General features: G+C 47.5%; 1 protein-coding gene and 1 pseudogene across 1 annotated transcript in view; one reads left to right on the forward strand and one right to left on the reverse strand.

Moving 5' to 3' along the window:
• LOC138498499 (zinc finger protein 850-like) overlaps nt 1-24199 on the forward strand; it is a 441476-nt gene extending 417277 nt beyond the window's left edge. The window contains exon 4 of the mRNA XM_069622262.1: nt 21401-24199. Coding sequence (XP_069478363.1) covers nt 21401-22539 — 1139 coding nt within the window. The 3' untranslated portion in view covers nt 22540-24199. The remainder of the gene's footprint in view (nt 1-21400) is intronic.
• LOC138498497 (zinc finger protein 850-like) overlaps nt 1-26742 on the reverse strand; it is a 148247-nt pseudogene that overhangs the window by 50491 nt on the left and 71014 nt on the right.

A 26742-nucleotide genomic window follows, 5' to 3' on the forward strand; every position in this document is an offset into this window, starting at 1 on the left:
TGCCGCATGCACACAAAGGGGCATGCAGCAATACATACATGTATAGCAAGGGAATTCCTGCCGCATGCACACAAAGGGGCATGCAGCAAAGCATACATGTATAGCAAGGGAATTCCTGCTGCATGCACACAAAGGGGCATGCAGCAATGCATACATGTATAGCAAGGGAATTCCTGCCGCATGCACACAAAGGGGCATGCAGCAAAGCATACATGTATAGCAAGGGAATTCCTGCCGCATGCACGCAAAGGGGCATGCAGCAATACATACATGTATAGCAAGGGAATTCCTGCCGCATGCACGCAAAGGGGCATGCAGCAAAGCATACATGTATAGCAAGGGAATTCCTGCCGCATGCACGCAAAGGGGCATGCAGCAATGCATACATGTATAGCAAGGGAATTCCTGCCGCATGCACACAAAGGGGCATGCAGCAAAGCATACATGTATAGCAAGGGAATTCCTGCCGCATGCACACAAAGGGGCATGCAGCAAAGCATACATGTATAGCAAGGGAATTCCTGCTGCATGCACACAAAGGGGCATGCAGCAATACACACATGTATAGCAGGGGAATTCCTGCCGCATACACACAAAGGGGCATACAGCATACATACATGTATAGCAAGGGAATTCCTGCTGCATGCACGCAAAGGGGCATACAGCAAGGGAATTCCTGCCGCATACACACAAAGGGGCATACAGCATACATACATGTATAGCAAGGGAATTCCTGCTGCATGCACGCAAAGGGGCATGCAGCAATACATGCATGTATAGCAAGGGCATTCCTGCTGCATGCACACAAAGGGGCATACAGCATACATACATGTATAGCAAGGGAATTCCTGCCGCATGCACACAAAGGGGCATGCAGCAAAGCATACATGTACAGCAAGGGAATTCCTGCCGCATGCACGCAAAGGGGCATGCAGCAAAGCATACATGTACAGCAAGGGAATTCCTGCCGCATGCACGCAAAGGGGCATGCAGCAAAGCATACATGTATAGCAAGGGAATTCCTGCCGCATGCACGCAAAGGGGCCTGCAGCAATGCATACATGTATAGCAAGGGAATTCCTGCCGCATGCACGCAAAGGGGCCTGCAGCAAAGCATACATGTATAGCAAGGGAATTCCTGCCGCATGCACGCAAAGGGGCCTGCAGCAAAGCATACATGTATAGCAAGGGAATTCCTGCCGCATGCACGCAAAGGGGCCTGCAGCAAAGCATACATGTATAGCAAGGGAATTCCTGCCGCATGCACGCAAAGGGGCCTGCAGCAAAGCATACATGTATAGCAAGGGAATTCCTGCCGCATGCACGCAAAGGGGCATGCAGCAATGCATACATGTATAGCAAGGGAATTCCTGCCGCATGCACGCAAAGGGGCATGCAGCAAAGCATACATGTATAGCAAGGGAATTCCTGCCGCATGCACGCAAAGGGGCATGCAGCAATGCATACATGTATAGCAAGGGAATTCCTGCCGCATGCACGCAAAGGGGCATGCAGCAAAGCATACATGTATAGCAAGGGAATTCCTGCCGCATGCACGCAAAGGGGCATGCAGCAATACATACATGTATAGCAAGGGAATTCCTGCCGCATGCACGCAAAGGGGCATGCAGCAATACATACATGTATAGCAAGGGAATTCCTGCCGCATGCACGCAAAGGGGCATGCAGCAATACATACATGTATAGCAAGGGAATTCCTGCCGCATGCACGCAAAGGGGCATGCAGCAAAGCATACATGTATAGCAAGGGAATTCCTGCCGCATGCACGCAAAGGGGCATGCAGCAATGCATACATGTATAGCAAGGGAATTCCTGCCGCATGCACGCAAAGGGGCATGCAGCAATGCATACATGTATAGCAAGGGAATTCCTGCCGCATGCACGCAAAGGGGCATGCAGCAAAGCATACATGTATAGCAAGGGAATTCCTGCCGCATGCACGCAAAGGGGCATGCAGCAAAGCATACATGTATAGCAAGGGAATTCCTGCCGCATGCACGCAAAGGGGCATGCAGCAAAGCATACATGTATAGCAAGGGAATTCCTGCCGCATGCACGCAAAGGGGCATGCAGCAATGCATACATGTATAGCAAGGGAATTCCTGCCGCATGCACGCAAAGGGGAATGCAGCAAAGCATACATGTATAGCAAGGGAATTCCTGCCGCATGCACGCAAAGGGGCATGCAGCAATGCATACATGTATAGCAAGGGAATTCCTGCCGCATGCACGCAAAGGGGCCTGCAGCAAAGCATACATGTATAGCAAGGGAATTCCTGCCGCATGCACGCAAAGGGGCATGCAGCAAAGCATACATGTATAGCAAGGGAATTCCTGCCGCATGCACGCAAAGGGGCCTGCAGCAATGCATACATGTATAGCAAGGGAATTCCTGCTGCATGCACGCAAAGGGGCCTGCAGCAATGCATACATGTATAGCAAGGGAATTCCTGCCGCATGCACGCAAAGGGGCCTGCAGCAAAGCATACATGTATAGCAAGGGAATTCCTGCCGCATGCACGCAAAGGGGCATGCAGCAATACATACATGTATAGCAAGGGAATTCCTGCCGCATGCACGCAAAGGGGCATGCAGCAATACATACATGTATAGCAAGGGAATTCCTGCCGCATGCACGCAAAGGGGCATGCAGCAATACATACATGTATAGCAAGGGAATTCCTGCCGCATGCACGCAAAGGGGCATGCAGCAATGCATACATGTATAGCAAGGGAATTCCTGCCGCATGCACGCAAAGGGGCATGCAGCAAAGCATACATGTATAGCAAGGGAATTCCTGCCGCATGCACGCAAAGGGGCATGCAGCAAAGCATACATGTATAGCAAGGGAATTCCTGCCGCATGCACGCAAAGGGGCATGCAGCAATACATACATGTATAGCAAGGGAATTCCTGCCGCATGCACGCAAAGGGGCATGCAGCAATACATGTATAGCAAGGGAATTCCTGCCGCATGCACGCAAAGGGGCATGCAGCAATGCATACATGTATAGCAAGGGAATTCCTGCCGCATGCACGCAAAGGGGCATGCAGCAATGCATACATGTATAGCAAGGGAATTCCTGCCGCATGCACGCAAAGGGGCATGCAGCAATGCATACATGTATAGCAAGGGAATTCCTGCCGCATGCACGCAAAGGGGCATGCAGCAAAGCATACATGTATAGCAAGGGAATTCCTGCCGCATGCACGCAAAGGGGCATGCAGCAATGCATACATGTATAGCAAGGGAATTCCTGCCGCATGCACGCAAAGGGGCATGCAGCAATGCATACATGTATAGCAAGGGAATTCCTGCCGCATGCACGCAAAGGGGCATGCAGCAAAGCATACATGTATAGCAAGGGAATTCCTGCCGCATGCACGCAAAGGGGCATGCAGCAAAGCATACATGTATAGCAAGGGAATTCCTGCCGCATGCACGCAAAGGGGCCTGCAGCAATGCATACATGTATAGCAAGGGAATTCCTGCCGCATGCACGCAAAGGGGCCTGCAGCAATGCATACATGTATAGCAAGGGAATTCCTGCCGCATGCACGCAAAGGGGCATGCAGCAATGCATACATGTATAGCAAGGGAATTCCTGCCGCATGCACACAAAGGGGCATGCAGCAATACATACATGTATAGCAAGGGAATTCCTGCCGCATGCACACAAAGGGGCATGCAGCAATACATGCATGTATAGCAAGGGAATTCCTGCCGCATGCACACAAAGGGGCATGCAGCAATGCATGCATGTATAGCAAGGGAATTCCTGCCGCATGCACACAAAGGGGCATGCAGCAATGCATGCATGTATAGCAAGGGAATTCCTGCCGCATGCACACAAAGGGGCATGCAGCAATACACGCATGTATAGCAAGGGAATTCCTGCCGCATGCACACAAAGGGGCCTGCAGCAATACATACATGTATAGCAAGGGAATTCCTGCCGCATGCACACAAAGGGGCATGCAGCAAAGCATACATGTATAGCAAGGGAATTCCTGCTGCATGCACACAAAGGGGCTTGCAGCAATACACACATGTATAGCAAGACACAAAGGAGACATTTGTGTAATCATTCTACCCTCCACCCCAGTGTGTGCTCTGCAACAGGGCCTTTGAGAGAGGTATCATCCAGGTTTTTCTTCTGCCCTGGCACACATTAAGCCTGGATGCAAATTCCCAATAACAAAACAGATTAAAAGAGGAGAGAGACTCATCCTCTAACTCTAATGTGGGTGTGGAGGAATAGGATAGGAGTTCTGCCTAGTTACTGCTGCTTATAGACTGGACTGGAGCCTAGGGTGGCCGGGCTCCTGGGGGGAAGACAGAAGGTGTGCAAAATAAAGGCTGCCAAAGTGGCTGAAGTGTGCTATACAGGACCACCTTACATTACACTGCATTGAAGATTTGCAATTACTAGTGGTTACTTACCCACAGTGATGGCTTGTCTTGCTGGCTGTTGGTAGCTCTGCTAAAGCCTGGCTGGAGTGGATACTTGAACAGCAGCCTGCCTGCAAAAACAAACCAACTAAAGATGACGAAAACCCGATAAGCAGAGTATATATCACATAAATACAGTGCAGGGCGTGTAACAAAGATATGATGAGCACCACCTGGATATCAAGCATCACCCAATAACTAGGGCTAGCCATTTGGCTGCGGACCGGAGAACTACTCGAGCACAGCATGCAGGAAATCTAACTTCCACACAAGATGGAAACTCTTTTGCACTTTTAAATGAGCCTCAATGCTGCAACATTCCTGGGCTCGGCCATTTTACAGCTGCTACCATCGATGGCCAGTTAATAGCACTACAGCAGTGCCTGGCAAGTGCCTTTCCTGTGCCTTCTAGAACCAAAACTGTTGGCATTGCCAAAGCTTGCTGATATTACAACTAGAGGCTGTGATCTGCAGGCTAAAAGCAAACCTCTACAGCAGAGGTGCATTAACTCCAACCAAGCTCTATTGTTCCCCATATTACAACTAGAGGCTGTGATCTGCAGGCTGAATGCAAACCTCTACAGGAGAGGTGCATTAACTCCAACCCGCCAAGGCATTTCTGTGAATATTGAGGTATTTGATCACAGACCCTTCATTCTAACGAATAATAAAGCAATGCCTGCATGTGTGTTTTTATTCTCGTTCTTGTGTATGAATTATTCTTACAGCTGCTAGAGGATGATGGGCCAAAGAAACGTGAGCTTATGATGCACCCTTAGTTGGCTATTTGTTCAAGATGTTGTGCGTCCTGTGTGAGAACAAGGCATCTACTTATTCCTTAGATTTGAGATTTTCAGGCCATGTTCTGACTGGATATATACCGCTAAGAGCAGCGGACGAAGTGGGTGGGAGCAGTGCTCCTCTAATTTTTTTATTATATGTGACTAGGCAGGAAACAGGAAACACTCTGGGCCTCATTCCGAGTAGGGCGTAAAGGGATACCGGGCACCGTTAAGGACATCGGTGCCGGTAACCCCTTTGCGCCCTACTATGAGGTCCCTTTGCGGCCCCGTCCTTAACGCCTGCTTTTAACAGGAGGCGCTATAGAATAGGCAAATGTCTGCCCGGGAGTCCCTAAGCAACATTTCAAGATGAGACAAGAACACCTGTTGGAGCAGCGCAGATAATGGTGATGCAGAGAGAAGACCTGAGCAGGGAGCAAAGATAAGGTGTGAGGCACTAGAGGGGGGCTCTGTCATGTGGACAAGGAGAAGAGGGAGGGTGGCAAGGAGCTGGTGGAGGACAGAACTGAGGGAAGGTGGGAGGCTCATGGATAAATGCTGAAACTCGGCTGCGTCCCTGGGCTCAGCATTCACTCGGGAGAGGAGACTGAGCAAAGACCTGGTGACCCATGGTATAGGAAGGGAATACGTGAGGTAAAAACATATGGCATGTGGCATTGAGAAAGTCACACTGAAAAGCCATGATGCTTTCTGGAACTTAAAGTGCATGTTTTAGAGTAAATTAAAAGACACACTGCACGCTGGAACTTAGAACCAGGCTCTGACTGGCCTATAGGGCAACAGGGCAATACCCAAACTGTCACAAAAGGAATGAATTGCCATTTGCAACTGTGGGCCACTTTTTTTATTGGTGCCAGAGAGACAATTTTATACCCGGCCCAGTCCGACCCTGTCCACATCCATACTGTGTGAACGCTGACATTATTATTATTTTTTGAGTTTTACAAGGAAACGTCATAGATACTATTAAGCATTAAAAACTAACTGATTGAAATATAAACATTTGGCAATTAAATAGTTTGTTATAGTGACTTTGCCATTGCCATCATATAAGCATGCCAGGTTACCAAACCTGGCTTAAATCGGCAAAGCAAGAAAGGGCAAACAGGAGACACGGAATTTAGAAGGCCTGTTGAAACAAGGACTAAAAACATGCCCAATGACCTCTGTTCGCTTAATATATTTAATGTATCCTTCAGAGGGCAAAGCCAGTGCAAACCTCCCAGCGATGGAGGGTACGCTGCATTGAAGACAGCCGGATCACTTCAAAGTAACAGCATACAGCCCCAGCGGGACTTTCCGTCTGCAGATGTAATACATGTGCTCATTTTAATCATCTGAAACGATAGCCAGCTGCTGTTTGAGCCATTTGGGGTCTACTGAAATCATGCTTTTACGCGCAAGAGACCAATGCACTGCAGTTTAACGACAATGTAATTCAGTTCTTAGATTTGATCCGGACTAGTTAGTAGTCCGTCATGTTCTAAAGCACAGCCATGTTCAAGTTTTGCAGCCACTGTAACAAATCCGAAACCACAAAACGCTTCACAAAGCAACCAACCCTACCCAACTCAACTGCGCAAAAGGCTGAATACTCATCGCTATTGGTAGCCGAGCATGATTTCATTAAAGGAATGAGTGGGCCTGGAGCTGTGCTCAAAACATTCAAACACATTAATCCTGAGGCTCTGACCCCAACTAGAAAGCAACATGTAAAAGACAACATACCCATTGGAATGCTTAAACCGCTGGGTGACCTGCAGGGTGGTGGATGTTCCACCATTGACACAATATACATCGGAAAAGCCAAAAATTGAGGTTTAACTAGCAGAGGCACTTTCTTTGAGAAAAAGATTTTTACATCCTGACCCACCCCGTGCACAGGCTGGCAAAAATGCACACGTTTTTACATGTTTCGTTGACAAAGCATATGCACGTGTGAACCGCCTTGCCATGATAGTCAAAGTTAAATATACATTCATGAAGCGACTAAAGAATTAAAGTGTCAGGCCCTTATTTAGCTATGGCCTGAAACGTTCAGCTGTGGATTCGACACACAGCTTTTTGAAATGGTGGTGTACATGGCAGTGCAATGGGAAATTATAAATTGGCCAGCGCTTTAATGTCACTTGTGTGACTGAGTGCTACTAGTGGGTTTTGCTAGAATTATTGGTGTTTGAGGCATTTTGCTATGAATCGAAAATCAGACTTTGTATGCTAACTGTCGATTGAAAATGTGGGGAAACGTTGATTAGCATTGGAGTGGATTTGTTTTAACTGCTTCACATTATATTGACCTGAACGTGCTGAAACTGCGTTGATATTGGCTTCAAACTACATTTACCATCTTTCCCGACCTCCTTCAACACGTTGGCGGCGCGTTAGCAGCAGCACATTTGAAGAGGCCGGTTTTCGCCATACTTAAAGAGGATTCTCACCCTCAGCGGCTACTTGTGTGACAGTGAGTGCTACCAGTGTGTTTTGCTGGAATTATTGGTGTTTGAGGCATTATTTCGCTAGGAATTGACAATCAAAATTTCTATGCAAACTGTCCATTGAAATTGTGGGAAAACGACTAGAATCTGTGTGGATACGTTGTAACGGCTGCACATTATATTCATCTGAACGTGCTGAAACTACATTGATAGTTGCTTCAAACTACATTTACCAGCTTTCCTGACCATCTGCAACACGTGTGATTGAAGAGGCGGGTTTTCACTGCTTCTCGTTCGGAGCAAGTTAAGCAATGGCACGGTGGTGGAATTTCCCCAAACAATACGTATTTATAACCCACACGTTCGGTTAACTTCTACCCTTAAAATGCTACACACCACGATATTGAATAGCAACGTGACGGTAGAATCGGGTACCAGGAACCCAGCATCCTCTCTCTCGTGTTTTCTTATTAACACGAGATCTCTGATTAAGCATGCAGCAGACATTGAGGACTATTTGCTTGATAATGACCTTGATGTATGCGCAATTACAGAGACCTGGCTGCATGATGTGGCAGGCCCTGCTTTAACACATTTAAATCTACAAATTGAACGTCTGTACCTTTTTGAAGTTGTACACAATTGGCCTCTCCAGGCTCAGTGATTGCTTCACTGAGCAGTTTCTTCTCTGATTATATATTGTGATGAGGTGCACGTATTCCAGATGACACCTTGAATCTAAGAATCAACCAATATTAATATCACAAAATACTTTTGATGAATCTAAGTGGTGCCCGCCCCTTCCCCTTTTCAATTTTGTTAAACCCATTTGCTACAGTCCAGGGGTGAAGGCACACATCTCGATATGTCGTTTGAAGATATCTCTAGCATTACGAACAAACATGTAGAAACACTCGGTTTTTCTTCCGAAGAAGCAGAAGCCATATTGAACCTTATAGCAGATACAGGCTTGAATATACATCCTTCTGATCCTACAAAGAAGATTAAACAACTGGAATACCCGATTCAGAAAGAGAATAGAAAACGATATGCAGTTACATTACTAAATACTATCGGGCACAAAGGATACCTAGGGGACTCCACATGCCCCTGCACCCGACCTTGTGTAAAGAGAACAAAGAGTTTGTAAGGAAGTGGGAAAACATCCTGAATAAATGCTCCCTTGATTTGATACTCTTCACAAACCAAGAACTATCTAACAAATTGAAACTGATCACGGGAGAAACTGAAGAAATCAAAACTGAATTGATACAATCACTAAGTAAAGAAGAAATAGTAAAGACCCTCGAAGACATTAACAACAAGTTAAATAGCTATAATAAAAAGAACTTTAAAATAAGAAAGTGCATAAATTCAAACGCAATACATATGATTATCATATGGATGAAATCACCCTGGCCGACCACAGCGCAGAAATTCAACAGACCACTTTAACTCCAATTCTGACACATGGGCAGGAACACCATCAGTAGAAAAATCTGCACAGCGTTCTACTACGGAAAGTATTAGCACCAAATGATATGATATTTTATATTGCGCTCATACACAAGTGTTTCAGAAGTGACATTGAGAACGCACAAGTGCATGCGAAGGGAAAAAGGAGGAAAGTGCATCAAAGGGGGGGGAGTGGAAAGTGTGGAACAGAGGAGAAACATATAAATAGTAATAAATAAAATAAATAAGGCGGGTGAGGGTTTCGGAGTGGTGGATTTTAAAAGTACAGAGGCACTTGATACAACTAGTTGGGCCGGCATCCCCGTTTTCAGCGTGTACATTCGAACTTAAAGTTTACTTGAATGAGGTGCGAAGTGTAGAATTTGTGCTTTCAAAAACGAGTATCAAAAATAAAAAGGATAATCCAAGGCAACAGCAGCACGCTTAACAGCGTAACAGCAGACTTAGTAAGCAACTTCGTGAAGCGCACGCTCGAGAAGCGCTGCGTTCACGTAGATAAAAGGAACCTTGGGTAAGTGGGAGGAGTTTTTCCTTGGTTGAACTCCTACAAACTCCAAAGTCCACAAAGCATCGTTCCCAGCGTGACAGCAGATTTAGTAAGTGACTTTGTGAAGCCAAAAGATATACGATATTTTATTTTAGGAAAATATCTCATAACATATTAAGTACACAAATATGCTGATATGGTGTTCATGACGTCTTCATTCAGTTATATTCCAGAGGAGGCCAAAACGAAATTTGTGCTTGATAAATTTCGGGGGCGGAGGGTGTGTTCCCCTTCATCAGGAGAAAATCACACTATAGGGAAAAAACCCATATAGGGTGATAAGTTTAAAATGTCAATACTGCGGGTACATATGGTACTTTAAATACATTTCCACCATTTACAATTCCAATAAATCAAGGACTTGTGAAGGTTGCCACCACCACCTGTAACAACATGCCAAGATGTGCACAAGGAAGATAGGATCAACACAGCTAATGACGGATTCCTGTACGTTAGGAGGTCCACGTGTGTCCTGAGCGGGAGGTACAAGAGTAGCAGGAAATGGTGGGACCAGTGGAGTATTGATTAAACTACGCCTATCCGAATGCATTAACTAGCGAGAGGCTCTGGAATTAACTAGCAAGAGGCTCTGGAATTAACTAGCGAGAGGCTCTGGAATTAACTAGCAAGAGGCTCTGGGATTAACTAGCTAGAGGCTCTGGCATTAACTAGCAAGAGGCTCTGGGATTAACTAGCAAGTAAAGGCAACACAGCAGTAAAGAGCTGGAGGTTGTAACATGAACTGAGAGGCTCAGCAGGGGCAACACAGGATGCACAGGAGCAATAGTGCATGATGCACGCACTGCAATATGAAGGAACTGAGCGGAATAGCTGACACATGAATACCTTGTAAGGTCGGTCTGCAGATGCAGGTTTAGGGACTAGAATTACAGCAAAATGACAACAGGGAGATTGGGCCCTCCCTCGCCCATGTTATCCTTTTTCTGCGCATGCGCTGGTGAATAGTGTCTCAACGCTCTGCGTGTTTAACATCTGTGCGCAGATCATTGAATATGTTCTGAAATGTCCGCATGCGTGTCTCATGATGCTTTTCCTGCGCATACTTTGGTGATTCCCGCTCAGCATGTGTTATTGCTGTCTCAGCGCTCGGCATGTTTACCCCAATGCTGTAGATTTGTATCATTGAGCATGCGCAGTGTGTTCCTTGGCGTACAAATGCCCGGCTCATCATGGAGTTTACTGCACATGCGCTGGGGATTAGTATTTTATCATTGCGCATGCTCTCTAGATCAGTTCACAGCTCTGCGCATGTCTGTTCTTCGTGATTGGCGATGCAGATCATTGAGCATGCGCATGGTGGTCCTTTATCTGCATGTACTTTGGCGATTCTCTCTCAGCCTCAGCACTTGCTAGTGCTGTCTCTGCGGTACAGTTATATCCCTGAACATGCGCAGTGTGTTCCATGGAGTACAAATACCCAGCTCATCATGCATTTAATGCGCATGCTCTGAGGATCAGTATCTCAGCACGGTGCATGTCGGTTCTTCGGGTTTGCAGATGCATGGGGTCCATTTTATCTTTCTGGGAACTCAAATACTAAGCTCTGAAATGTGAAATACATCCAGCGTTGAAAGTGGGCAGGAACTAAAGAGCACGACGTTCCCTTACTTTGTGGGCTAACCCGTCATCCTTCCTTTACAGTAGTGGGTAGTTCCCATCCGAGCAACGGCTCGCCCACTATTCTCCACGTGGCTTCCTACGGTCGTGGCTGGTTCCCATTAGAGATGCGGATCTTAGCAATAGCCAATAGCCCGCCTGCTCTTTACGTCATCATTGTGCTTTTTCGGGACCGGTGAAGGAAGCGCTTCCGGGGCAGAGGTTGATTCCCTGAGGGGCGTGGTGCCGAGTTTATGTTACCGGCGGGAAAGGTGGCTCGCGCTTTCACACGTCATCTTAAAGGCGTGGGGATAGGAGCCGCGTGCAGGCGGCAGAGGCGGCTCGCGCGTTCACACGTCATCATACAGGCGCGGGGAGAGGAGCCGCGTGCAGGCGGCAGGGACGTCGCGCTTATGACGTTGTCATCCGGCGCGCGGAGAGGAGCCTTGCGGAGTAGGCGGTGGATGCAGACATTGATGCATTGCCGGAACTAGTTGAGACCTCGGCAGTGCAGATCTCGAGGAAGGAGGTAGGGGCGGAGGTGGGATGCGTTGAGGGGGCTACGGAAGTGGCGGCCGTTCTTGCACAGGCAGCGTGTGTTGCTGCTGGTGTGGGCTGTGTGCGTTCCATGCTGGGAGCGACATGAGTGGGCAGGGGAATACTCTGGAGGCTGCAGGGTGGGGGTGCAAGATGGCGTAAGGCCTGCGCCTGGGAGTGCGGAGGCAAGGGTACCCTGGGGTCTGGAGGGGTTCCTGGGGCTGGGGGTGCAGGATGGCGTAAGGCCTGCTCCTAGGAGGGCGGAGGCAAGGGTACCCTGGGGTCTGTAGGGGTTGCTATGGGGGTGGGAATACAAGGTGGTGTAAGGCCTGTTCCTGGGAGGGTGATGCATTGGGATGCAAGGGTACCCTGGGGTCTGCAGGGGGTCCTGGTGGTGAGGGTGCAAGATGGCGTAAGGCCTGCGCCTGGGAGGGTGATGCATTGGGTAGCAAGGGTACCCTGGGGTCTGCAGGGGTTCCTAGTGGTGGGAGTGCAAGATGGCCTAAGGCCTGCTCCTGGGAAGGTGACTATGGGGCATAGTGTTTGCATGAGGGGTGGGTGTCTTGGGGCATAGTGTTTGCATGAGGGGTCGGTGTCTTGGGGCATTGTGTTTGCATGAGGGGTGGGTGTCTTGGGACATAGTGTTTGCATGAAGGGTCGGTGTCTTGGGGCATAGTGTTTGCATGAGGGTTGGGTGTCTTGGGGCATAGTGTTTGGATGAGGGGTGGGGGCCATGGGGCATAGTGTTTGGTTGCGGGGTGGGTGTCTTGGGGCATAGTGTTTGCTTGAGGGGTGGGTGTCTTGGGGCATAGTGTTTGCTTGAGGGGTGGGTGTCTTGGGGCATAGTGTTTGCTTGAGGGGTGGGTGTCTTGGGACATAGTGTTTGCTTGAGGGGTGGGTGTCTTGGGACATAGTGTTTGCATGAGGGTGGGTGTCTTGGGACATAGTGTTTGCATGAGGGGTGGGTGTCATGGGGCATGGTGTTTGCATGAGGGGTGGGTGTCTTGGGACATAGTGTTTGCATGAGGGGTGGGTGTCTTGGGGCATGGTGTTTGCATGAGGGGTGGGTGTCATGGGGCATGGTGTTTGCATGAGGGGTGGGTGTCATGGGGCATGGTGTTTGCATGAGGGGTGGGTGTCATGGGGCATGGTGTTTGGTCGGGAGTGGGTGTCATGGGGCATGGTGTTTGGTCGGGAGTGGGTGTCATGGGGCATAGTGTTTGGTCGGGAGTGGGTGCAAAAAAGGTCAAACATACCAATGCCTGGTTCACCCAGGAGCTCTCACAGCTACGTCAAAAAAAAAGAGCTGCACTCTCTGCCTGGAAGAAAAACCCCAAAGACACCACTAAAGCAGCTTTTAAGGCCCTATCCACTGAATACAAAATCTCCATAATCAAGGCTAAGGCGTCTTCCTTCAACACTAGGATTTCAGAAGCCAAATCAGGGACCAAAGAAATCTTCTCCATCTTTAGAGAGCTTGAGACCCCTGCGTCCCCCCCTTCTACTCTCCTAAAAGATGAAGCCTGGTGCAACAAAATTCAATCCGCTATGCTGGATAAATTGGACACTCTACACGCCAAGATCCTTGCACATCAAAAAGCCCTCAACAACCTTCTAGCCAAACACATTGGCTACCCTGCTCCACTAGCTGACACCAGCCAAGCCCCTCTGAGTTCAAGGACATGACTGAAACCGAAGTCGCTGCCCTCCTTAGATCCATCAAGCCCTCCAATTGTAAAGGGGACGTCTGCCCAGCCCAGGTGATCAAGGACTGTGCCCCTGCCCTTGTCCCCCTCATCACTGCCTTCATTAATGCTTCATTCAAGTCTGACCATGTTCCAGCTGAGCTCAAGGAAGCATGGGTTCGTCCGCTCATCAAAAAACCCTCCTTAGACCCTTCGGTCCCAGGGAATTATAGACCCATTACCACTGTCCCATTTTTACTAAAAATCTTGGACAAAGCAGCTTACCTGCAAGTTCAAAAATTCCTCGAAGATAACCATCTTCTTGGTCTTCGGCAGTCAGGCTTCAGGCCAAGACATGGCACCGAAACGGCACTTCTTGACCTCAAAAACCAGATGGACGACCTCAGAGATGCAGGCAAACCTGCTCTACTCCTCCTTTTGGACCTATCGGCTGCATTCGATCTGGTGGATCACAAGACCCTATGCCACCATCTTGCCACCGCAGCCAACTTCTCCCCGACTGCCTGCAACTGGATAACCTCCTTCCTGCGGGACAGAGCAATGAAGGTCTTCTCCGACTCTTCCTGCGCTGACCCGAGCATCATCCAATGTGGCGTCCCACAGGGATCATGCATCGCCCCTACCCTCTACAACCTCTTCACGAGGCCGCTGTTCAAGATCCTTGACGCCCTGGGCATCTCATACACAAACTATGCTGATGACACTCAGGTGCTTATCCCCCTCTCTGGGGACTACCTGTCTGACCTGAACACGCTCAACTCCATTTACACCACAATCCAATCCTGGATGGCAGAAAACTGGTTATGCCTCAACAGCGAGAAAACCGAGCTTCTGCTGATTGGCTCCCCGTCCACCCTGGGCAAGCTGGACAAGCAATACAACTCCTTCACCATAGATAACATTCCTATCCCTGTCTCCCAAACAGTCAAGACCTTGGGTGTCTACCTGGACCCGAACTTGAATATGAACAGGCAGGTCAATGCCATTGCATCCTCCTCAGCCTACTACTCCAAACTGCTCAACGCAATCAGACCGTACCTCTCCCAACAGAATTGCCTAACTATCGCCAGGGCAATCATTGGCTCAAGAGTGGACTATTGCAACGCCCTTCTAATGGGACGTCAGGAAAAAACCTAGCTAAACTCCAACTAGTCCAAAGCAATGCCCTAAGGGCCGCCACTGGACTATCACGCAGGGACCACATCTCTGACCTCAGGCGTCAGGTCCATTGGCTCCCAGTCAAGGAAAGAATCCTGTTCAAAACCCTTGCCCTCACGCACAAATGTCTTCACGATCAGGCCCCTATATATCTCGTCCAGAGATTTTCTAAACCCTGTGCTTCCAGGCCCTCCAGAGTGGCCTATTCCAATTTACTAACTGTGCCAAAAACCCGCAGAGTGCGTGCTGGTGGCACAAGATTTCCCACCATGGCATCCACCCTCTGGAACTCCCTTCCACCGCACATCAGACGACTCGACTCTCACACTGCCTTTCGCAAGGCCATCAAGACTAGTCTCTTCAAATAATGTGCCTGTTCTTTGTTTCGCTACCCTGGACCTATGTATCTGTAACTCTGTTTGTATACTCTAAGAACTCCTCTGGGGTGGCTTTTTTGTAACCCTTAATCAAGCCTTCTTATGTACCACTTATCAGCGCCTCTATGCCTCAGGGCTGCAGTGCGCTTTACAAATGTAAAAAATAAAAATAAAAAAATAAAATAATGTTTGGTCAGGGAGTGGGTGTCATGGGGCATAGTGTTTGGTCGGGAGTGGGTGTCATGGGGCATAATGTTTGCTTGAGGGGTGGGTGTCATGGGACCTAGTGTTTGCATGAGGGGTGTGTGTCATGGGGCCTAGTGTTTGCATGAGGGGTGTGTGTCATGGGGCATAGGGTTTGCTTGAGGGGTGGGTGTCATGGGGCATAGGGTTTGCATGAGGGGTGGGTGTCATGGGGCATAGGGTTTGCATGAGGGGTGGGTGTCTTGGGGCATAGTGTTTGCATGAGGGGTGGGTGTCTTGGGGCATAGTGTTTGCATGAGGGGTGGGTGTCTTGGGGCATAGTGTTTGCATGAGGGGTGGGTGTCTTGGGGCAGTGTTTGCATGAGGGGTGGGTGTCTTGTGGCATAGTGTTTGCATGAGGGGTGGGTGTCTTGTGGCATAGTGTTTGCATGAGGCATAGTGTTTGGATGAGGGGTGGGTGTCTTGGGGCATATTGTTTGGATGAGGGGTGGGTGTCTTGGGGCATAGTGTTGGCATGAGGGGTGGGTGTCATGGGGCATAGTGTTTGCATGTTGGCATGAGGGGTGGGTGTCTTGGGGCATAGTGTTTGCATGAGGGGTGGGTGTCTTGGGGCATAGTGTTTGCATGAGGGGTGGGTGTCTTGGGGCCTAGTGTTTGCATGAGGGGTGGGTGTCTTGGGGCATAGTGTTTGCATGAGGGGTGGGTGTCATGGGGCATAGTGTTGGCATGAGGGGTGGGTGTCTTGGGGCATAGTGTTTGCATGAGGGGTGGGTGTCATGGGGAATAGTGTTGGCATGAGGGGTTGGTGTCATGGGGCATAGTGTTTGCATGAGGGGTGGGTGTCTTGGGGCATAGTGTGGTGGGTGTCTTGGGGCATAGTGTTTGCATGAGGGGTGGGTGTCTTGGGGCATAGTGTTTGCATGAGGGGTGGGTGTCTTGGGGCATAGTGTTTGCATGAGGGGTGGGTGTCTTGGGGCATAGTCGGGTGGGTGTCTTGGGGCATAGTGTGGTGGGTGTCTTGGGGCATAGTGTTTGCTTGAGGGGTGGGTGTCTTGGGGCATAGTGTTTGCATGAGGGGTGGGTGTCTTGGGGCATAGTGTTTGCATGAGGGGTGGGTGTCTTGGGGCATAGTGTTTGCATGAGGGGTGGGTGTCTTGGGGCATAGTGTTTGCATGAGGGGTGGGTGTCTTGGGGCATAGTGTTTGCATGAGGGGTGGGTGTCATGGGGCATAGTGTTTGCATGAGGGGTCGGTGTCATGGGCCATAGTGTTTGGTCAGAGAGTGGGTGTCATGGGGCATAGTGTTTGCATGAGGGGTCGGTGTCTTGGGGCATAGTGTTTGCATGAATAGTGGGTGTCTTGGGGCATAGTGTTTGCATGAATAGTGGGTGTCTTGGGGCCTAGTGTTTGCATGAGGGGTGGGTGTCTTGGGGCCTAGTGTTTGCATGAGGGGTGGGTGTCTTGGGGCCTAGTGTTTGCATGAGGGGTGGGTGTCTTGGGGCATAGTGTTTGCATGAGGGGTGGGTGTCATGGGGCATAGTGTTCTCATGAGGGGTTGGTGTCATGGGGCATAGTGTTTGCATGAGGGGTGGGTGTCTTGGGGCATAGTGTGGTGGGTGTCTTGGGGCATAGTGTTTGCATGAGGGGTGGGTGTCTTGGGGCATAGTGTTTGCATGAGGGGTGGGTGTCTTGGGGCATAGTGTTTGCATGAGGGGTGGGTGTCTTGGGGCATAGTGTTTGCATGAGGGGTGGGTGTCTTGGGGCATAGTGTTTGCATGAGGGGTGGGTGTCTTGGGGCATAGTGTGGTGGGTGTCTTGGGGCATAGTGTTTGCTTGAGGGGTGGGTGTCTTGGGGCATAGTGTTTGCATGAGGGGTGGGTGTCTTGGGGCATAGTGTTTGCATGAGGGGTGGGTGTCTTGGGGCATAGTGTTTGCATGAGGGGTGGGTCTCTTGGGGCATAGTGTTTGCATGAGGTGTGGGTGTCATGGGGCATAGTGTTTGCATGAGGGGTCGGTGTCATGGGGCATAGTGTTTGGTCAGAGAGTGGGTGTCATGGGGCATAGTGTTTGCATGAGGGGTCGGTGTCTTGGGGCATAGTGTTTGCATGAATAGTGGGTGTCTTGGGGCATAGTGTTTGCATGTATAGTGGGTGTCTTGGGGCATAGTGTTTGCATGAGGGGTGGGTGTCTTGGGGCATAGTGTTTGCATGAGGGGTGGGTGTCATGGGGCACAGTGTTTGCATGAGGGGTTCCTGTGGTATTTGAATGATATGAAGTGTTGAGATTTTGTTTGTTTACATAGTTGTGTTGTAAAATAAAATATGTAATTTTGTAATAGGTGTGCTGACATATTAGGCATTCTTTGATTAGCCTGAAATGTGTGTGTTTTTGGGAAAGTTAGGGTTGATCCAGCTCATCCCAGAATGATGGATTAAAGGAGGCTTGCGGGCCCTCTCTATTAAAGAAAGATCTTTGAATAATTCAGTAAAAATGCAGGTGTTCTTGACTTTGTGTTTTACAAGTTGTTGGTGGACCTGTGGCATCGAAGTTCTTCGATCTTTGTTCTGAGTTTACCTTTTCTAGTGTGTATCAATTAAAATGGATGATTTTAACAAAACACTGAGGTAATGTGGGTTTTTAGGTTGTATATGTGTATTAATTATCTTGCGTACTTCTAACATAAACTCACAACGGTAATAGATTGTAAGTAATAACCAGACAATTTGGGCTTAGCTAACAATTAGCCAACTGAGAACGCTTTGCGTATAACAAATTTGTGGATTCCATTTGCATAGAATATATTAATTTGAGACCAACATTAATGTGATTTGCTTCACAGATGTCACCCCAGTTTGGATTTTAGTTTCTCAAGTAACGTTGGTGCTCGCCACTTATCGTATGTTATGATAGCTTTGCATATACACTGTCTTAGACTATGTGCTTGCCAAAATGGCATCTCATGTGAGCCTACACAGACTCTAGACTCCCAAACCTTCCAACACTACCCAGCAGGGGAATGTCAGAAAGGCAAGTGGACAAGGATCATCCGGTCTTGAGAGGAGTATGCCTCGTTCCTCATGCATACCCAATGCAGAGTAGGAGGGCTGTGGAAGGCAACAGCGCAATGCAACACCTGTGAGGCCGAGGAGAGTACGAATGAGCAATCTCCCACCGACCCGTTCCTCAGGCTTCCTGCAGGGTTGCCCCTGCCATGGTGGGATGGGCCATTGGGCAGACATCCTGGGTAAGGAAGCATTGACGATGATAGCCAGGCACTAGAGTACAGAGAGACGGGCATGGCTGAAGGCAGCAGCAAGGTGCGGTTTAATAGACCAAGCACTGGCAGGCAAAGTTATTCACAGTATCACAGCAGGCGGTTGTGATATTAATGATGCAGGGAGGCAAATGGCCTGGGCCATGCACGGCCTTTACTCCTGCTAGAATAACATTGCCAACTTGTGGTGGTGTTCAGCTGTAGATTCCAGACAGCCCAGCTGAGAGCAGTTCACCAACTTGTGAAAAAACACTAGGGAAAAACACAGGCTTGGTGAACAAACCTAGAGTGCATAGAGCACTCCCAAAAAAATGATTTCTTTGTGTCACCTCAAACTGGTGTTTGTCCCCCATACTGTAGCACTCCAAGGTTCACGCATATACTGTGGCGATAGCTACCTACACTAGACCCGCAATAAATTTCGGTCTGGCAGAGAAACAGGTGGACAGTTGGGGTGACTATTCATACTATTAACACATACAAACATTTTATTCCAAGGTCGCTGCCATATGGGTTGCAAGAGATGCAGGCTTTAGAATTCTCACCCTTTCAGATTATGGATCTGAGGGATTATGTTGAGCAGATTCCCCTGGAGTAGGTTGAGTAGAATTTCCACAGTAGATCAACAGGAATAATGTGTGTAATCACTAAATGGGGCATCAATTTGTGGATATCAATGGTGATGGGCAACATCCCCATTAGTTACCAGGGATGTGATGAAAGCAGTTTTTGGTCACAGCACAGAGGATACAAGGGCATGCTGAAATTGGACCTAAGGTGCAAGGATCAGAATCCACAAAAAGGGGTCTGGGCCAGGTTAGGGGAGCCTGGTAAGTAACAGACCCATTTACACCCACTCCTTAACAGTAAAACAGAGTGTGTACCACCTCCTGAAAACAACACTGTGGTATTTCGAACAGGGAAACGGAAGTGGGATCCCTCTGGCCAATTAAATTTAGTACTTGGCAAGGGGGCATTTATATGAAAATTAGGAAGGCAAATGGGGTGATATTGTGGAGTTCAGTCTTTAATACACCTTTTATTCTTTTGGTCTCTGACACAAACTCCAAATCCATCCCTCATCTCCAGTTTATCTAGGTTTAAAGTCAATGGGCCTCATTACGGGTCCGGCAGTAACCGCGGTGGTAAAACCGCCTGGTTACCGTCGGACTCGTATTGCCATTCCGCCTCCGTGATTCCCGGAATTACCGGGGCATTACAAACCCGGTTTTCCGGGAATCAGAGGCGAAATGGTGTTAATCCCCATTCCCATTGAGTCCTATGGGACTCGATGGGAATGAGGATCAAGGAAACACCGGCAGCATCACATAATGCTGCCGGTGTTTCCTCGGCCGCCTGCAGGCGGGCAGTGTTAACCATGCCAGGTCAGACCTGCCGGGATCATCACCTCCCGCCTGCAGGACTCGGGGATCAGGCGGTCCGGAAACAACGGTGGCAGCGGGTTTACCGCCACCGTTATTTCCGGACCGCCTGAGTTATAATGAGGCCCAATGTTTTGAATGTAGTGACAGCATGGCCTGTGCCATTCTTACCATGGAAAGAGATTGGCGCTTTCCTTTTTTAAATCACAATTCTGTCCTTGTATCCTCGATAGTGCTGTTTGTTGGGTTATATTATTCATGTTTGGGCCAATACGCAAGTCATCAGTGATTACATAATGGACTGGTTAAGCACGGTCCGATTGGTGGCAAACGCCTGCCTTTTATCATTTGTGTGTGGAAAATGGGAGCAACCATGTGCTAATTTAGTCATTTCTGAATAAATATATAAAATATGCATTTAAAATGTTTGTTCACCAAGCCTGTGTTTTTCCTTAGTGTTTTGGATGCAAAACATTTCTAAATAAAAATGAATTGTATTATTCCTGCTGCATGTACCTCTGTTCCACTAAATGTTCCCCATTGAATCACCACTTCTCTGCCACCTATTAGGGTGCCTTTCCCCAATAGATGGCACTTCAAAGCCAAATAAGTTACTACGTGAGGAGTTAACATCACTACTACTGAGTAGAGTCTTATTAAATATGCTGCCTGCGATTGTGAACGTATTGAAACTAATAATGTGCTTCTCCTTTTATGTTAATAGGTGACTGCCCCAGAAATGCAAAAGCAATGATTGTGATTCTCTGGACTATCGCAGTGAAAAGCTTCATTGTTGGAATATGCAATTTCCAAACATCTTAGAAGTGCGAACATTTTGGGTCCAGTTGCCTTTTCAGAGTATTTAGGAACTGGGCTGCGAAGCATGTTGATACATGATGGCTTCCATCCATGCAACCACTTCTTGGTAACATCCAGTAACCAGTAACCGAGCGTGTTTGTTCTGTAAATCCTGGGGGAGAGGTATATCTAGCATGAAAAAGACAATGTGTTATGTGCAGTAAAGAAAGCATTTTTCATTTGAGCTCTGAATTTGGAAAAGGTTAATTGAAAAGGCTCCTCTTAAGAGAAAGCGCCTGACAAAATAAACTGGCAAGACACGTTACACGTGCACAAAATGTGTGAACAATTGCCATCTCAAGAGCATACTTACTGCCCACATGAGGACATAGGTGAAAAACCGTATCAGTGCACTGAATTTTATAATGCTGTCCATTTGCATGCTACAGTTATCAGCCACCAGCAAATGAACAAAGGTGAGAAACCGTGTGAGTGCATTCAATGTCAGAAAGGGTTTGCTACAAAGCAAGAGCTTACTGTCCACCAGAGAAGGCATACAGGTGAGAAGCCTTATGATTGCATTGAATGTGGAAAAGGATTTGCTCAGAAAGGAAAACTTATTAGGCACCAGAGAATGCATACAGGTGAGAAACCTTATGAGTGCACTGAATGTGGGAAAGGGTTTGCTACAAAGCAAGAGCTTACTAGCCACCAGAGAACACATACAGGTGGGAAGCCTTATGAGTGCATTGAATGTGGAAAAGGATTTGCTCGGAATGGGCACCTTATTAGGCACCAGATAACACATACAGGTGGGAAACCTTATGAGTGCAGTGAATGTGGAAAAGGGTTTGCTACAAAGGGAGCGCTTACTATCCACCAGAGAACACATACAGGTGAGAAACCTTATGAGTGCATGGAATGTGGAAAAGGGTTTGCTCAGAACGGAGATCTTACTATCCACCAGAGAACACATACAGGTGAGAAGCCTTATGAGTGCATTGAATGTGGGAAAGGGTTTGCTCAGATCGGAGGTTTTATTATCCACCAGAGAACACATACAGGTGAGAAGCCTTATGAGTGCACTGAATGTGGGAAAGGGTTTGCTACAAACAGATTTCTTACTATCCACCAAAGAACACATACAGGTGAGAAACCTTATGAGTGCACTGAATGTGGGAAAGGGTTTGCTACAAAGCAAGCGTTTACTGTCCACCAGAGAACGCATACAGGTGTGAAGCCTTATGAGTGCATTGAATGTGGAAAAGGATTTGCTTGGAAAGGACTACTTATTAGGCACCAGAGAATGCATACAGGTGAGAAGCCTTATGAGTGCATTGAATGTGGAAAAGGGTTTGCTTGGAAGGGAAACCTTACAATCCACCAGAGAACACATACAGGTGAGAAGCCTCATGAGTGCATTGAACTTGGAAAAGGGTTTGCTCAGAAAGGAAAACTTATTAGCAACCAGAGAACACATACAGGTGAGAAGCCTTATGAGTGCATTGAATGTGGTAAAGGGTTTGCTACAAAGCAAGAGCTTACTATCCACCAGAGCATGCATACAGGTGAGAAGCCTTATGAGTGCACTGCATGTGGACATGGCTTTTCTCGGAAAGAACATCTTATTAATCACCAGATAACACATACAGGTGAGAACCCTTATGAGTGCACTGAATATGGGAAAGGGTTTGCTACAAAGGGATTTCTTAGTAAGCACCAGAGAACACATACAGGTGGGAAACCGTAAGAATACATTGAATGTGGGAAAGGGTTTGGTTGGAAGGGACATCTTATTAGCCACCAGAGAACACATGCAGGTACAAAAAATGCATAACTGTGTTGTGTGGTAACTGGTTTGGTCATAAGGTACGTCTTATTTAACAGCACTGAATCAAAAATTGTCACATTTGTATACTCCCTTTTTGCAGTGATTCTTAATGGCCCCTCTTCAACTTTTCTCTTTCATGCAAACGCTTGGTAACTCTGCTGTGTAGTAGAATAGGGCCTCGTTACGAGGTTGGCGGTAGCCGTGCCTGTTTCGCATGCATGGCTACCGCCACCTGCGAATGGGCAATTACCGGCCCATTACGAGTTGAATGAGCCGGTAATTGCCCATTCGCGGTTGGCGGTGGAGATGGGGAGCATGGATGCACCGTTCACACCGTACCGCCGGAGTTATGAGGCCCATAGTCTTGATTCTAAAATAAATAAATGGGTGTGTCTTTAACTTATAACATTGTTCATGTGCTTACCAATACATACTAATGACTATGAATGGAACTGGATATCTGGTCTCTGGCGTGCTCACGTTTAGTCATGAATGAGGAAAAAGGAACAGAGGTCATGGGATCGTGGTTCCACTACTTACACTGGCCTCAATGTCTTTTCTGGTGCAAAGCGCATAGAGGCACAGAGCCGTGCCGAGCTCCCTGACTGCAGAAATGTTTCTAGAGAACAGCTGCACTGGGATATGGATATCATAAATGAGTAAACTGTGGCAGGAAGGAATCCATTAGACATTCCTCCACTGGTACACCCCCATAAAGTAATTTTACTTTCAACATCAACACATACTCAAAATTTCTATTATTTGGAGCCCTCCTGAATAAGAAAAATGGAGAAGGCTATATTCTCATATGACAGTTAGACTGAGCTTTGCACAACACGTGTGCAAAGACTGTTTTGCAAAGGGAAAACATGGATAATGGCATCCATAAAACTGGACTCTCCAATGTTACTCTAGAAGGCTGTTTTCAAGAAATGCATGCCTTACCAGGAGTGCCATCCTTGCTGAATGCTGCAGTGTTTCCACTGTTTGTAGCATGTTCTACAGTTTTCGTTTCTCCTCAGGATCCCCTGTACTGTATTACACTATTGCCTATCTCTGTTGGAGCATTTAGGATTAGTAGATGGTTCCCTTGCCTGGGATCGCCATGTGGGGGTGTGATTACACAAGGGGGGGGTGCATGCCCCCTATTAAAGCACTAACTTAAAAAAAATTGGTTTGATGAGCTGGGCACAGAGAAGATGTCAAATTATGTGGACATGTATTTTAGAAAAGTGACATTTTGTGAATAGAGTAGAAAGCACAAATGGAATAGAAATATCCTCTGTGTTGTGAGACAATAAAAGTCATGCAAATTTGGAAATGAAATGGTGCCTTTCTGTCTGAAAGGAGAGTTGTGGGTGTAATATCACAGCTGTTCTCTAAATTCCAAGAAGGAATAGTGGACATAAATGTTTATAAAAATAAAGCTGGTCTTGGATAAACTGACATGTCTAATGTAAATGTCTCCCACCAGGATTCATACACTGAGTGAAATGCTGATGAAATGAATATTGAGCTTCAGCTAGTATGTCAATGTGTTCACATTAAAAATAAATTGTTAGTAATTCCATTTGTTAAATCTTTTCCCCTGACTTTTTGTGTAAACTGCATCCTGAAACAGAGGCGATTAATTTGTCTTAATTAGTGGGACCACCTCTATTCCAGATTTATGCTACAATGTATTTATTTTATTTTTGGGTTTGTAGAGCAAGCTACAACCCACAAGCATCGAGGCGCTATAAGGACTTGTAAGAGAGCTTGCTTGATGGTTACAGGAGTGCATCCCATGGAGAAATGCGTAATACAATTTGCTTGTTTACAGGCTAATAAGTTACTTTACAGAACAAACAGTAAATGAGCGACGGGAAGAACACAGATAGAAGAATGCATAGCATGATGGGATGGGCCATTCAGACAAATAGCCTGGTTTAGAAGCTGCATGAGAATCAATCATCCTGATCGGGGCAGGGAGGGTGTTCCAAAATTTTGCGGCCATGGTTGGGGAAACTGGAACCCCCAGCACGTACTCTACGTGTGGGAGGTACAGTGATGCGATTGGCATAGGCAGACCTAGATGGTCTGGAGGAGGTCTGTTTGGTGATCCTGTGTGCTAAGAAGGGGCATGCCAGGCCATGAAGACATTTATGTGTGAGGGCCAGTCTTTTGAAGACAATCCTTTCCTTGACAGGTAGCCAGTGTACCTGCCTCCTGACCTCAGAAATGTCCCTGCGTGAAATGCCTGTTGCAGCCCTTAAGGCATTGCTGTGAGCTATTTTGAGTTTAGCCAGATTCTTCTGGGATGTCCCAGCAAAGAGGGCTTCACAGTCCAGCCTTGAACCACGGAGGAGGTGGGGTAAAGAGGAGGAGGTGGTGATGGGTTCAGTGGATGGGTGGGAAAGAGTTGATCATGTAGGGAGCTGATCGTGACTGGGGAGGTGGGGTAACGTGAAGGAGGTGGTAATGGTTTCAGTGGATGGGTGGGAAATAGGTGAATATGGTGGGAGGTGGTAGTGACGGAAGAGGTGGGGTAAAGCGAAGGAGGTGGTGATGGGTTCAGTGGATGGGTGGGAAAGGTGAACATGGAGGGAGGTGGTAGTGACGGAGGATGTGGGGTAAGGAGGAGGTGGTGCTTGTGTTCAAATCTGGAGGGTGTGCCCTTCCATACCTTAACCCTCATCGGCATTAAAGAAAAAATGGCAGAAATTAGTGTTTACAAATCAATGGATTGATATAAAATTGTGTAATCAATCCAGTCAAGTAAACCCGCACTCTACATTTGCTGTTTTTGTATAAACATTTGCTAGCATGACCTGCCACTTTTCTTACAACAAAAGCGATGGATGAACTTTCTTTTCCATAGGATTGCACTAACTGTGGAGTCCGGAATGATACAGGGACATAAGTTAGACTGGCTGAAGACTTTTGTTATAACACCAACTGGGTTGGGAAAAGGCCCTGCTGTCCCTGCATTAGCGGAGTATCCCTACCTAAACTCAAAACTAGGGATCCGCCTGTGTCCGAAGTCCAATACCAAACCATCCTGTGTCCAAAGTACTATTCTGACCCTCGCACTCTAAACAAATGAATTCTAAGGTCAAAAGGATTATGTCTTTGGCCATCAGTGTTTTTAATTGTTCAAAAGAAAGGAAACCTGCAGAACTCCCACAAAAAAAGAAGTCTTTCAAGTCTGGGCATCCTTGCTCCAGAGGTTCTTCCCTTCCCCTGGATTCTTCATCCCTTTTTTTGGGTTACAAATATAGATTTCCCCCCTCGCCACCCCCCCACCCCCCTGCCGTGGCGGACATGGCTTTTAACGGCCCACTAGCCTGAGCACTGTAGGCCCAAGCTGTGGGGCGTTAAACCTGGCTATGGATAGCTTTTTTTGATGTTTTTGCCTGATGGGGGATGCATTCAGCGTGAGCGCATCTCTTGACGGAGAAAAAAAATGACATACAAAATGACATCCGCCCTAATAATGGAAGATGGATTAGGTTCCTTTCGGATGACAGCGGCCATTGAAAATATGTATTTTAGAAAAATCTTGCCAGGGAAAGGTGGATTCTGATTGGTCGTAGGCAGATTTCTTTTGGCACAGAAGGAGCGGATTAGATAGTGGAGTTCTTAGGACTGGTGTGAGCGTGATCATTTTTCTGGAGGTGCGAGATAGTGGTTTTAGCTTCTCGCTTGCCATGGGAGGAGTATTTATCAACAGACCTAAAGAATCGGGCATGTTCGATTTCAAGGAGTACAAACTTCGTAGCATATACTCTTGTTGTCCCTCTCTTTAATCCACAACTTTCTTTCCCAAGGCACAAAATTCCCAATACACACCACAAAGACAGTTCCTACTACTACTTCTGATAGAATGAGTTAGTGAAATCTGGCAACACCCTGTATAAGTAGCTGTTTGAAAAAGGCGCAGAGCAGCAGCAAAGCAGCACCCCGCAGCAAAGCGGATAAGCAGTACTTGAAAGGTACTTGCTAGGTGCGCGCGCGTGCACAATATATAGTACGCCTCAAAAGGGGTGTGTCACTTGCCACAATGCCTACAGAAAAACAAGGAAAAGGTGCTGTATGTAAAATTTCCTTAGTGTAAATTGTAGGCAATAATGTCCTTTCAAT

Source organism: Ambystoma mexicanum, chromosome 5q, assembly GCF_040938575.1.
Source record: "Ambystoma mexicanum isolate Mex_15411 chromosome 5q, UKY_AmexF1_1, whole genome shotgun sequence".
Taxonomy (NCBI): Eukaryota; Metazoa; Chordata; class Amphibia; order Caudata; family Ambystomatidae; genus Ambystoma; species Ambystoma mexicanum.